Consider the following 14,612-nt stretch of genomic DNA (forward strand, 5'->3'; position numbering starts at 1 on the left):
CACATGTTGTTTAGCTATATATTAAAGCAAAGAACATGAAAAATAATATTAATAAATTGGATTAAAGCAGATCATTTTGAATAAAAAACATTTTTTTTAAATAGAAGCGTGACGACAGAAAAAGAACATGTGGTCTGCCCCGTTTTTTTTTGTCTGGATATAGATATATGTATATATAATTATTGTTGGCCGACTTGCTAATTCTGCTGTAAATATATTCCAAGCATCAACTAATCTTTCTGCAAAATAGTAATTTCTAAGATTAGTTTTGAATTTTCCTAGAAATATGTTTTCCCTTACTAGAATATCACCCTTTAGATTTATTATTTAACTTCCTGTGGGCATGATTACAGAATACAATTAATGTACAGATGGCCCTATGTAAGAGTGGGCCACCTTTCAACATTTCAGAAGAAAAGATCAGCAAAGGTAAATACTTATTGTGATCCAAATATCTAATATAAGGTCTGTGCTGTGATAAAAGAGGCTACTAGCAGAAAGTTTGATACAAAAAAAACCTATAAAACCCAAAAAACAATCACCTGCAGCACCACACAATCAACAATTGCAACAATTAATGACATAGTGCAGCAAATACTTGCATATCTATTAGTATATATTAATATTGCAGTGCTAAAAAGACAAATGAATTCAACTTGCATATGATTTTAGCAAGTTCTTAGAGGAAAGTTTTAATCACTTATGACATGGAGAAGTTGAAAAAGTCCCATCCGAAAGTCCATATACTAAGTGGTAAACACAGAATCCTCCGCCATGCTCCGTGTAACAAAACACACGTTAACATGCTTTCTCCAATCCCTCCACTCACACAGAACTCGGAAATAAGAGAAAAAGCACTTCCATAGTGCAGTATATCAAACACCAATTTATTGATAAAAAATAATAAATTGCACTTACAGGAATCTCCAGGTAAAATCAACACGTAATAAAATCCAAAGCTTTAAATGAGAAGTTGCAGCGTCCCTACGAGCTTCACTTTCAGGCTTACCCGTGTAACAACCAAACAGAAGGAATAGTGTGATGACGTCACTGTCGTAGGCCCCATCCTACGTGTTTCGTCAAATAGAATATCGTCTGGGGATAGACCAGTTTGACACATGTCATCACGTCATCACCCATGTCAATTATATAGAGCCGCAGCGCCACTTATTGCCCATAATCATTTTAATGAAGCAGCAGCAGCATTTTAACTGCTGCCGCTCGTTACCCAGGTCAGTTTAATGTAATGAGAACGGGAACGGAAGTATAAAGAAATCGCATATAAAACATAAGATACAAAAATACTACCATCTAGTGGGGAAAAATATTAATTACAATCTAACAATTAAAAAAATATATTTCCCTGGAAGGAAGCCAAAACATAAGGACACCACTTATAAACCAGCCCAAAAACTGAAAAGAAGAAGATTCTTAAGCATTTTTAATGAAACAATTTATGTCCCAGTCAATATTCTAGCCAAAAGCAACGTAAGATTTCATATAAAAAATCCAGTGGGTCTCGAGTCTAGAAATGGATCTAACCATATTGGTTCCTCTCCAATGGGGTGCCACCCTATCTAACGCAATAAAACAAGTACCCACTGAATCCCTGTCATGATATTTTGCATAATGCCTAGATAGGTTATGCTTCTTGAATCCACGTTTTATGTTGCCCACATGCTCAGGCAGGCGCACATGTAACACCCGTGTAGTATGATCAATATATTGCTTAGAGCACGGACACTGAATCATGTAGACAGCATACTCTGCGGAACATGTAATAAAGGATTCAATATATTTATTTCTGTGCGTTTGTGTAGATTGAAAAGATGCACATCTCCTCCCCTTAAAATAATTAATCTGACAAATACTACACTTTCTACAGGGATAAAAGCCCTTCATAGACTGAAAGAAGAAAACTGTTTTGGGGATATCAATGATATTAAGAGCAATTCTGTGTCGCATGAATGGAGCACCCTTAAACACCAGGACTGGACGATCAGGGAGTTACCACCCTTTGCCTTCAAAACAGCATCAATTCTTTATTTCTTCTAGGCACACTTGCACACAGGTTTTGAAGGAACTCAGCAGGTAAGTTGTTCCAAACATCTTGGAGAATTTACCACATATCTTCTGTGGATGTAGGCTGTCTCAAATCCTTTGGTTTTTCATCTAATCCTAGACAGACTCGATGATGCTGAGATCAGGGCTCTGTGAAAGCCAAACCACCAGTTCCAGGACTCCTTGTTCTTCTTTACACTGAAGATAGTTCTTAATCTCCATTTGCAGAATTTCAGCCCCAAACTTTGCAAGGAACATCCACCATGCTTCACTGTTGCCTGCAGACACTCATTATTGTACTGCTCTCCTTCCCCCCCAAACTTTTGCTACAACCAAATAATTCAAAATTTTACTCATCAGTCCAGAGCACCTGCTATGTTTTCATGCATACATGGAAACAGGGTGAAGCGACGCAACTATGTACATAGGGGATTTTTATTGACGTATTTTAACCTATTGTGTTTTTTTACATAACTGTTAATTTAACCTCTTGCCGGCCGAGGACGTCCCTGGGACATCCTCGGCTTTGTGCGGTGATATCTGAATGATGCCTACAGCTACAGGCATCATTCAGATATCGCCGTCTTCAGTCGCCGATTCTGTTCACCATAAGAACGATCAAAGCGGCGATCCCACCGCTTGATTGCTCTTATAGGCAGCAGGAGGGGACATCCCCCCTGCTTCTCCGGGCTCTCCCGTGCCATCGGGGGCCCGGAGAGCGAATCGGTCAGCGGTGCTGGAAAGCATAGAGATGACTGGTGACCAGATGGTCACCAGTCATCTCTATGACCGTCGGAGGCCCGGGCACGACGTTATGACGTCATGCCCGGTACCCGGAGGTAAACAAAGCCGCAATCGCGGCTGTCGGCATGTGATCGTGATTTTTTTTTTCTACAGATTTCATGCTTGTAAGCCTGGAGGAGAGATGTGGGGTCTTATTGACCCCACATCTCTCCATAAAGAGGACCTGTCACACTGATTCCTATTACAAGGGATGTTTACATTCCTTGTAATAGGAATAAAAGTGATCAAAAAAAGTGTAAAAATAAAAAAATTAAGTAAAATAAAAATTAAATAAAAAAAATGTTTTTTTCAAAAATGCCCCTGTCCCCGTTATCTCACGCGCAGAAGCGAACATGCATGCAAGTCCCGCCCACATATGTAAATGCCGTTCAAACCCCACATGTGAGGTATCGTCGCATGCGTTAGAGCGTGTGCAACAATTCTAGCACTAGACCTCCTCTGTAACTCGAAAATAGTAACCTGTAAAAAATGTTAAAGCGTCACCTATGGAGATTTTTAAGAAAAAATTATCGTGTGTACGCGGCATCAGACTACCCTCTAAATTTAAAGCAGCGCCGGCTAGAAAATAGCAGGCCGCTACATATGTATTGGGATTGAATGGTGGGTCCTGGCTGCTGATTTCCAGGGAGTATTGTTTTTTATCCTGTGTAGTGGGTGCACCATTTGCTGAATTATTTTTAGGTATATTTTGGTTTCATTGTAATTTTGTTTTATTTTTTATTTTGGAGAAATATTATTTTGGTTTGGTTTGGTTACGCATTTGTTTTTGTGTTGGTTTACATCAGATACATTGTAGCGTAATTCTATCTGGAGGAGTATATATTTACCACTCTATTGAATTACGGATGCAGATTATTAACAGGAGGTTAAATAAATGGAGCTGCAGGGACAGACTGATTGATTATGATTAAGAGTTAAGGTTAATGTGAAATGTGTCAACCCCCATCAGATAAATGGAGAGAAGCATGTAAGGACATGATGCCATCAGTGCAAAGTGCAGTCCGACACATGAATCATATTGAAGCACCACTCCATTCTTGTATCTAATCACATATTGCAATGTAGGACCCCCCTAGTTAAGCCGTTAGGCAAATTTAGTTCTTGTCTCCTGCTGTTCCTAGAAGAGAAGTGATTGTCTGGTCTGGTTAGGGCATCACAGATTGGAGTTTGATTACATCTCCCGCATCTAGGAGAAGTTTCTAGAGCTTAGGGAGGGAGAACACAAATGACTAGGTAGCAAACGACTTGATCAATAGAGCAAGGCCTAGCCAATCTTTTAGGGGGTGCCCAGTTGGTGTCTGGGATGCTGTTAAATAGTCTGGAGCCCTGAAGAAATGCATTAGTGAGCTAAGAGGAGGGGGGCTACTTGCCACTGGCACCCTTTGTACTGGATGCTAGGTTCCTTTGCAAGAGACTGCAACTATGGGCTGATCTTGATCCGAATTTTTTTGAGTAGAGCCTCATAAATAATAGGATTTCATCTCATAAATCCACCAGTCTTGATCTCACTTTTACAATGACTACCACACCAATGGGGCATAAATGTATCAATAGCAATTAACCTCAACTTGGTGGGTCCTGGGTGGGAGGCATAATGCCTAGAGAGACGTCCATGGACTCCTTTTCATATGGGCACATTGGAGACATGGCATTTTGCCTGGTCTTGTCTTTCAGTGTGGGGACTGCACTGGAATAGCCACCCAATGTAGTCCCAACGTATCTGGTGTGAATGGATTCTCATGCTATATCAATATTTACATTTAAATATTAGGTGAAAGCGGCTGCCCAATTTCACATTTGGTATCTGGCACTAAGCACAGATTTTTTTTATGTTTTTTTAATACTTGCAAGAAGATAGTGCTTCAACACCACATTTTAACTTTTCTTCCTCCTGTTGCAGAGAGTCTGTTTTTTACAAAGTTGAAAAGCTCAAGCTGACATTAAGGATCCATTCCCACCAGATGCACTGACAGATTTTGTTCAATGCATGTCAATGCAAGGACGTGTAAACAAGGAGGTATGTGAATGAGAGCAGCTCACACCGGTGCATTGCGCTGACATGCACTGGTTTGCGGTGGAAAAAAAAGTATAGCAAGCTCCAAATTGCCTTAAAAGAGGTGCTCTGGCAAAGTTAGAGTGCCACTAGGGTAAGTTTAGTGGGAAACTACTAAGCTTAAAGCCAGCCTGAGCTCTGATTGCTATTGTTTTCTGCATTTGTTGGGTTTGTCCTAAACTCTGAATATTGGTTACATTTGTGTAGCTGGTGTCATCCAGTAGATAGAAGAAGAAACAATGCTATATATTTTTTCACCCTGTCCAATCACTTAGGTCGCGTACACACGCGATGAGAATGGACCGAGGTTCAGTTTCATCGGTCCAAAGCGACTCTGTGTACGGCCCATCGGTCTTTTGTCCTTCGGACCAAAATGTTAAAACTTGCTTTAAAATCGAACCGATGGACTGCTGACCGATCGGGCCAAACCGATGGTTAGTACACAAAAGCATCGGTTCAAAACCCGCGCATACTCAGAATCAAGTCGACGCATGCTTGGAAGCATTGAACTTCGTTTTTTTCAGCACGTTGTGTGTTTTACGTCACCGTGTTCTGACCCGATCGGTTTTTGAACTGATGGTGTGTACACACATCAGACCATCAGGCCACTTCAGCGGTGGACCGATGAAAACGGTCCGTCGGACCATTCTCATCGGATGAACCGGTCGTATGTACAGGGCCTAAGAGGTTTTATTCCAGTACTGTGTGCTAGGAGGGAGATAGTCAGGGAGCTCTTCTAAAAGGGTCATTGCCTCCACGACTTTGCCTGGAGAGGTTATGAGTCCAGGGACCTGGTAGCCACACACACATATAACTACAAAATATACACTAGAACATCAAATGCTTAGAATCCTCACCTGATTTAGAGGCTTTCTTTGAACGCAGTTAATTCCTCCAATAAAGACCATATTGGGCATCACCGGCTTTGGATAATCAAAAGAAAAGTCGATTCTCATTAGCCAGATGGCTGCATGACCTAACATTTCATGTAAATCGATCTCCCTTTGAAGGAACTCAGAAGCCAGTTGTTGGTACGGAGAGTAAAGTAAATTACACACAAAATGTGAAGCTATTTCAAAAAAGATGTTCTGTAGTCTTTGAGGGAAAGTCATATGATCAGTAAGTCCTGAGAACTGCCGTGGTATATAGGAAAGTGGTATTGGACACTGAGAAGATATTGCATCTTTCTGACAAGGGATGGAACGCAAAAAGTAAGCAGAGGGTACGGCTAGATGCTCTGCAAGGATCTGGCCACATGGAAACAGGGGATCTGTGAAAACAACATCAAAATTGGTCTCTTCCAAGGTCCGTAATAACTCTTTGTTGTTCAGTAGTCTGACACAAGTATCAAGCATTAGGGCTGCTCCGTGTTTCATCTCCTCATGGATTTTCAGAAACTTCTGCAAAAGAGGTCTTTCTGTGAAAATTTCAGCTGAAAGACGTTTAAAATGACTCTGTAGATCTTCACGGGAATATGACACAGGGTAGAACTTGATCTTATAACCTTCCGTGGCTTGAATATGGATATTGAAGTCTGGCGCTACTACAAAAATCTGATGTCCTTTTTGCCTCAACGAATCCACAACTGCACGCATGCTAAGCCAATGGCTGCCGTCAACAGGTACTACAAGCACGTTACCAGGCTCAACAAACTTTACATATCCAAATGAAAATAATATAAGGACAGCCGTGAATTGTACATAGTGAAACATTTTGTCCATGTCTTCTGATAGAAGCTTATCTGTAAGCCGCTTTTGAGCATTTATTGTTTAATGTTTAACAGTCTTCATTACATCACTGTGTAATAAACCTAAACAGAGAGTTTTGAAAGTTCCTATGTATATTTGTATTGGCAAAAATGTTAAAGGAGTTGTAAAGGAATTCTTTTTTTTTGCTGAAATGACTGTTTACAGGGTATAGAGACATAATAGTTAACTGACTCCTTTTAAAAATGATTAAATATAGATACAAATCAATCATATAATGTACCTGCAGTTTCTAGTTTTGTTTTTGCATGTTGTTTCCTGCTTCTGTGATGTACAGAGCCACAGAGCCAATACAGGGCAGTGATGGTTTGGAAAACGAAACTGATTGGTGCCGAGGGGTTTTAGACACACAGTAATCACACCTCCTTGATTAGTGACCACAGAGAGAAAGCTCCCAGTACTGTGGTTATCAGGAAACAGACAACCAGGAAGTGTGGAGATCAGAGAAGAAGTACAGCAACTTGAGAGCAAAAACGAACAATGAGGACATGAAAACAGCACTGCAATAAGGTAAAGGAAGCTATTGAGATAAAAAAAAAATCCTTTACAAACCCTTTAACTTGATGCACAGAACATATCCTGGGGCCTTTAAAGGGGTTGTAAAGGTAAAAAAAAAATTCCCTAAATAGCTTCCTTTACCTTAGTGCAGTCCTCCTTCACTTACCTCATCCTTCCATTTTGCTTTTAAATGTCCTTATTTCTTCTGAGAAATCCTCACTTCCTGTTCTTCTGTCTTTAACTACACACAGTAATGCAAGGCTTTCTCCCTGGTGTGGTTGAGGGGGAAGGGGGCGAGCAGGAGGGTCAGGACGCTCTCTACTTTTCAGAGAAATGAGCTGTGTGTTAGTGGGCGTCCTGACACTCCTGCTCGCCCCCTCAAGAGGCTTTCTCCACACCAGGGAGAAAGCCTTGCATTGCGGTGTGTAGTTACAGACAGAAGAACAGGAAGTGAGGATTTCTCAGAAGAAATAAGGACATTTAAAAGCAAAATCGAAGGATGAGGTAAGTGAAGGAGGACTGCACAAGGTAAAGGAAGCTATTAAGGGATTTTTTTTTTACCTTTACAACCCCTTTAAGGCTTAGATGTACAATATACAGTATATTATAATATGAACGGAAATGAAATAAGGTTGATCGTCATATGTTGTTTAGCTATATATTAAAGCAAATATATTGAAAAATAATATTAATAAATTGGATAGATCATTTCTAATAAAAAGATAATATTTTTGAAATAGAAGACTGACGACAGAAAAAGACCACCAAGTCTTTAACATTGTTTTGTCTAAATATAGATTTCACTCACTGATGACTGACTCACTACTTCTGCTGTAAGTCTGAGCATCAGCTACCCTTTCTGCAAAATAATACTTTCTAAGTTTAGTTTTGAACTTTCCCCTTACTAGAACATCAGCTTTTGGATTTATTATTTAAACTTCCTGTGGGCATGATCACAGAATACAATTAATGTACAGATGGCCCTATGTAAAAGTAGACCATGCACTCACCTTTCATCAATTCAGAAAATAAAGATCTGCAAAGGTGAGTACTTGTAAGTTTTACCACAATCTAAATGTATCTACAAGTCCTTTTTGAAAAACAGATATCTACTATAAGGTCTGCGTTGTGTAAAAAGTGGCTGCTAGCAGAATGGTTGATATATATATAAAAAAAAAAATACCCTCTGGAAACATAAAAATAATCACCTGCAGCACCACACAATCAAAAATTAATCACATTAGTGCAGCAATTAATGAAATAACCATGTAAAGTGCAAAAATGTAACAAGAACATTGAAGTATGTGAAGTATGATATAACAATAATAATAATGTATATATGTATAAAACTGCATAAATTGCCAGCAAAGTGCAAAAAAGTTCTGTATAGTCCAGAAAACATATGTATTACAAATCCTCCAACAACTACTCAAATTGTTGCCAGACTCTTTCCAATGTAAAGAAGTACCAGCCAACAGCTCATGGAATGAACACTCCCCAGAAAATGTGCTGCAAAATGTGTAGCAAACTTAACATGTCATCTTAAAGTGGAGGTTCACCTAAAAATAAACTTTTAACATTGCATTTATGAGATTAATGACAATTAGAATCGGCAGTTTTTTAAAAAAAAATTATGTCCGTACATACCGTTTCCTATATGTGTTCTCACCGCCGCTTCCGGGTATGATGGTCGGGGCTGGGCGTTCCTAATTGATTGACAGGCATCCGACCGACGCATACATCGCGTCACGAGATGCCGAAAGAAGCCGAACGTCGGTGCGCAGGCGCCGTATAGAGCCGCACCGACGTAGGAAACGGTATGTACGGACGTATTTTTTAAAAAAAAACAGCCGATTCTAATTGTCATTAATCTCATAAATGCAATGTTAAAAGTTTATTTTTAGGTGAACCTCCACTTTAATATCATCATGGGCCCCTGGGCAAAGTAATGCTCTGGGGCCCCTAAATGGAGACAGCACAGGTAGACAGACCAGATATCCCCCCAGCACTCTGACCCCTCTACACCCCAGATATCCCCCAGCACTCTGACCCTTCTACACCCCAGATATCCCCCCAAAACTCTGACCCCTCTACATCCCAGATATCCCCCCAAAACTCTGACCCCTCTACACCCCAGATATCCCCCCAGCACTCTGACCCCTCTACATCCCAGATATCCCCCCAGCACTCTGACCCCTCTACACCCCAGATATCCCCCCCAGCACTCTGACCCCTCTACACCCCTGATATCCCCCCAGCACTCTGACCCCTCTACACCCCATATATCCCCCCAGTACTCTGACCCCTCTACACCCCAGTTATCCCCCCAGAACTCTGACCCCTCTACACCCTGCTTTGGGGAAACTGCAGGGGCCCCCCATGCAGCTGGGGCCCCTGGGCAGTGCCCAGGTGTGCCCTCTCATTAAGACAGCCCTGATGTCATCATAGATATCTTTCATCCAGGGTATGCATTTATCCACAGTGCTCTTCTCTCTGGTTCCTAGAGGATAAGCCTGCACTGATAAGGCGGCACTGATGAGCCTGCACACTTGTGTGCTAATAAACCTGCAATGATGAGGCGGCACTGATGAGCCTGCACACTTGTGTGCTAACAAGCCTGCACTGATGGACACACTGATGAGACGACAGAGATGTGTGCTAATAAGCCTGCACTGATGGGAACTGATGAGCACTGATTGATGGCACAGATGTGCACTGATGAGGCAGCACAGATGTGCACTGATCGATGGCACAGATGTGCATTGATGAGGGGGCACAGATTGATGGCACAGATGTGCACTGATTAGACAGCACAGATGAGCACTGATTGATGGCATACATGTGCACTGATGAGTTAGCACAGATAGGCACTGATAAGGGTGGCACAGATGAGCACTGATTGTCACTTATGAATGGAACAGATGGGCACTGATGAGGCAGCACTGATGGGCACTGATAGGCGGCACAGATGTGCACTCAGGAGGTGGAACAGATGTGCATTGAGGAGGCGACACAGATAGACACTGATGGAACAGATGGGCACTGGTGGCACAGACTGTTGGCACAGATGGTCACTGACCCTGATAGGCACTGTGACACTGGAACTGTGACACTGATTGGGCACTCAGTGCTGAAGTTGTGGGTGGGCGGACCAAACAGCTAGCCTATAAAACACAAGCCAACGGGATGGGGGGCTGGGTGGGCGGCTCTGTGTATGTGACTCCGTTCCCTTTATATCAAACATCAGCCAATGATTGGGCTCCTTAAGAAAGGGGAGGGGCCACATATACGGAGCAGCCCGCCCAGCCCCTATTCTGTTGGCTGGTGTTTGATAGTGGTTAGAAAGGGGCGGAGCCACATACACAAAGCCACCCGCCCAGCCCTTATCACATTGGCTTGTGTTTGATAGGCTAGCAGTTCTGTCCCGCCCACTCCCGACATCAGCGCCAAGTTTTGAGAGCTCCTCTCTGCAAGCAGTCACATTACATTACAGTTTCACGCACTGAGCGGCTCTTACATGCCTACATGAATGCAGCTGTTCAATTTTTTATTTGGTAGCTGGCACTATGTGCAGATTATTACTTTAAGTGGCTTATACACAGTAAATACCTGCAAGGACATGATGCTTCAAGACCCTTTACATGTTTTCAAGTCTCTTCTTACTGCCTGTTGCAGAGAGTCTGTTGTTTAAAAGTTGAATGGCTCAAGCTGACATTAAAGGGATACTATAGAAAAAATAAATGCTTTCTTTAAAATAACAAACATGTTATACTTACCTCCACTGTGCAATTCGTTTTGCACAGAGTGGCCCGATCCACGTCTTCTGGGGTACCTCGGCGGCTGTCTCTGGTCCTCCCCGCAAGAACTCACCACATTCATGCGAGAGAGCTTGCATGGTGGTGAGTCCCTGCAGGCGCGCTCCCGTGATACAGCGAGCGGCCATAGCCGCTCACTGTATCACACGGCCCCGCCCCTCGGCACGCCGCATCACTGGATGCGATTGACCAGCACCAGCCAATGGCTGCGCTGCTCTCAATCCATCCGCTCTAGCCAATCAGCTGCCAGGCTGAGTGGCGAAGAGGATCTCAGGACCAAGCGCGGGACTTTCGACAGGTCAGGTAAGTAAAACGGGGGCTCGGGGGGTCTGGCATCATCAGATATTTTTTCATCTTAATGCATAGATTGCATTAAGATGAAAAAAAAATTGTCTTTACAACTCCTTTAAGGGTCCATTCACAGCAGATGCGTTGACACATTTCAATGTTCAATGAATGTCAATGCAAGGACCTGTAAAAATTAGTTCCCTACCACTCCTGAGATTTCAAAGGAAGAATATTTACTGAAAAGAGGTGGAGCAGCTCTGATAAAGTTAGAGTGCCACTAGGGTAAATTTAGTGGGAAACTATTAAGCTTATAGCCAACCTGAGCTCTGATTGCTATTGTTTTCTGCATTTGTTGGATTTTCCCTAAACTCTGAATCTTGTTTACTTATGTCTAGCAGGTGTACTCCAGTAGATAGAAGAAGAAACAATGATATACACTGCTCCAAAAAATTAAAGGAACACTTTGAAAACATATCAGATCTCAACGGGCAAAAATCTCATGCTGGATATCTATACCGATATGGACTGGGTAATGTGTCAGGAATGAAAGGATCATTTGATGGAAATGAAAATTATCCACCTACAGAGGGCTGTATTCAAAGACACCCCGAAAATAAAAAGCGAAAAGTGAAGTGAAAAAATTATGCAGAAAACTAGTCCATTTTGCTGAAATTTCATTGCAACAACTTAAAATCGTCCTCAGTAGTTTGTATGGCCCCCAAGTGCTTATATGCATGCACCATCAGGGCATGCTCCTACTGAGACGACGGATGGTGTCCTGGGGTATTTCCTCCCAGATCTGGACCAGAGCATCACTGAGCTCCTGAACAGACTGAGGGGCAACCTGGCAGCACCGGATGGACCGAAACATAATGTCCCAGAGGCAAGACAGGACTTAGGGTGGTGGGGGCTTCTGGGCTTAATAATCGAAGGGGCCCCCTGGAGCAGAGAAGCGGGGGGGTTTGGGTTGTTACCGCCGACCGATTATAGTTGTTGAGGGGGGCTTGATCCGCCGACCAACCTATCGAAGTTGCTGAGCGGGGGGAAGGAGTGCGGAGTGCGCCGACGGATCATACTTGTTGAGCGGGGGGTGCCGAGGATTACATCCGCCGAAGTTGTTGAGTGGGGGGTGGGTGCCAAAATTGCCGCGAACGAAAGATTGCCGCAAAATTGCAGGAGGGGGTTGCCGCGATTGCCGAGAACGGGGGATTGCCACAAAGGGATTGCCGTGAACGGGGGGTTGCCACGTTTGAGCCCAGTCGAGCCCAATGGTAAGTCCGGCCCTGCCCAAGGCAGTGATCATTCCAGAGCTGCTGGAAGAGATGTTGAAGGCATTACAAAGGACCCTCTACTCAAAGAAGGAGGGAATTTTTTTTTTTTCAAAAAGTTGTTTTATCACAGTTCTTTTTATCACTGAGGGCACTCAGGGGGGCGGGGTAACTGGGTGATGCTGCATCCTCAGTTATAAAAGAACTGTCATAAGAACAGAAGCGTCACACGGCAGAAACTTCAATTGGAAGCGTGTCGTCCGGAGAACCAAACGGGGAAGAAGAAGCCGGTGCAAGATGCGGACGAGAAGACCAAAGGAAGAAGCAGAGGAAGAACAAGATGGAGGAAGAAACCTGAATGCAGAAAAGAAGAAGCCGGTGCAAGATGCGGACGAGAAGACCGAAGGAAGAAGCAGAGGAAGAACAAGATGGAGGAAGAAACCCTAATGCAGAAAAGAAGAAGATGGGAGAAGAAGCGCAGAAAGAAGACATTAATGAAGGAATTGTCAAAAACCGGCTATTGTCTTTTTTTACATTTTTTACACTTTTTTTAAAAAAATGATAGAGGTACAATGTACCCCATTACCATTTCACACGGGGGGGTTGCTGGGATCTGGGGGTCCCCTTTGTTAAAGGAGTCTTCCAGATTCCGATTAGCCCCCCGCCCGCAGATGACCACAAACAACCGGGCAAGGGTTTTGGGGATTAGGCCCTTGTCCCCATTAACATGGGGACAAGGTGCTTTGGGGAGGACCCCAAAGCATCCTCCCCATGTTGAGGGCATGTGGCCTGGTACGGTTCAGGAAGGGGGGGCGCTCTCTCTCGTCCCCCCTCTTTTCCTGCGGCCGGCAAGGTTGTGTGCTCAGATAAGGGGTCTGGTGTGGATTTTTGGGGGAACTCCACGCCATTTTTTTTTTAAATTTGGGGTGGAGTTCCCCTTAATATCCATACCAGACCTGAAGGGCCTGGTAAATAATTTTGGGGGGACCCCCACGCGCTTTTTTTTGTGTGACTGTTCTCTGTATTGCTGGGAGCCGACAATTCATTATAGCCGCGAGTGATTTTAAATGACTTTTTTTTCTTTTAGAATGTAATTTTGTGCAGGGACAGTTCTAACCACGGGAAACCTGCGCTAATTTATAGGCATACTATACACCTCCCTCAGATACTAAATTAAAAGGAATATTTCACTTTTATTGTTTCAATTTAAGCATTATTAAATTCACTGCTCCCGAAAAAACTTCTGTTTTAAAAAAAAAAAAAATGCATTGATACATGTCCCCTGGGGCAGGACTCAGGTCCCCAAACACTTTTTATGACAATAACTTGCATATTAACCTTTAAAATTAACACTTTTGATTTCTCCCATAGACTTCTAAAGGGAGTTTGGCGGCTTCTACCATTTACATATTTATTATTGCATTGCGCCCGCTGCTGTGCCAGTTCACACGCTCAATTAATAATTTATCCGGCCCACCAATTGAGCCATGAACCGGTGCAGCGCATTGTTTATAGTAAATCAGCCCCAGTGTGTGTCTACATATATACAGGTGATACTCGAAAAATTAGAATATCGTGCAAAAGTTCATTTATTTTACTAATGCAACTTAAAAGGTGAAACTAATATATGAGATAGTTCAAGCCGTGATTTGTCATAATTGTGATGATTATGGCTTACAGCTCATGAAAACCCCAAATCCACAATCTCAGAAAATTATAATATTGTGAAAAGGTGCATCATTCTAGGCCCACTCTAATCAGCTAATAAAGCCTTGACAAAAAACGGATGAGTGCGCTAATAGGTATTCAATATAAATAATAACTATAATAGAAAATAAATAAAAATATATATAAATAGCAAGTGATGCACCAGCCTACCTAATATAACCCAAATAACACAAAAAACACATTAACATCTAAACCCCAATGTGACAGGTGCCTAATCGTTACACTTGATAATTAGTGGTCATTAGGTGAAAATACATTAATATAATGACAATATTCCATAAATAATCACAATCACATAGATTTAATGAATTCATGTGCTGCTAATATGAGT

At 42.4% G+C, this 14,612-nt stretch overlaps 1 protein-coding gene across 3 annotated transcripts in view; it reads right to left on the reverse strand.

The window, feature by feature from the left end:
* LOC120943901 (UDP-glucuronosyltransferase 1A1-like) overlaps positions 1–14,612 on the reverse strand; it is a 105,483-nt gene that overhangs the window by 55,701 nt on the left and 35,170 nt on the right. Inside the window, exon 1 of one of the 3 annotated variants that reach the window (XM_040357562.1) lies at positions 5,776–6,657. The exons of the other annotated variants lie outside the window; for them this stretch is intronic. Within the exon in view, the coding sequence (XP_040213496.1) occupies positions 5,776–6,639 (864 nt within the window). The 5' untranslated portion in view covers positions 6,640–6,657. Of the gene's footprint in view, positions 1–5,775; positions 6,658–14,612 lie in introns of those variants that run through there. 3 annotated transcript variants of the gene reach the window in all.

The sequence above is a fragment of the Rana temporaria genome, chromosome 6, assembly GCF_905171775.1.
Source record: "Rana temporaria chromosome 6, aRanTem1.1, whole genome shotgun sequence".
In the NCBI taxonomy this organism is placed as follows: Eukaryota; Metazoa; Chordata; class Amphibia; order Anura; family Ranidae; genus Rana; species Rana temporaria.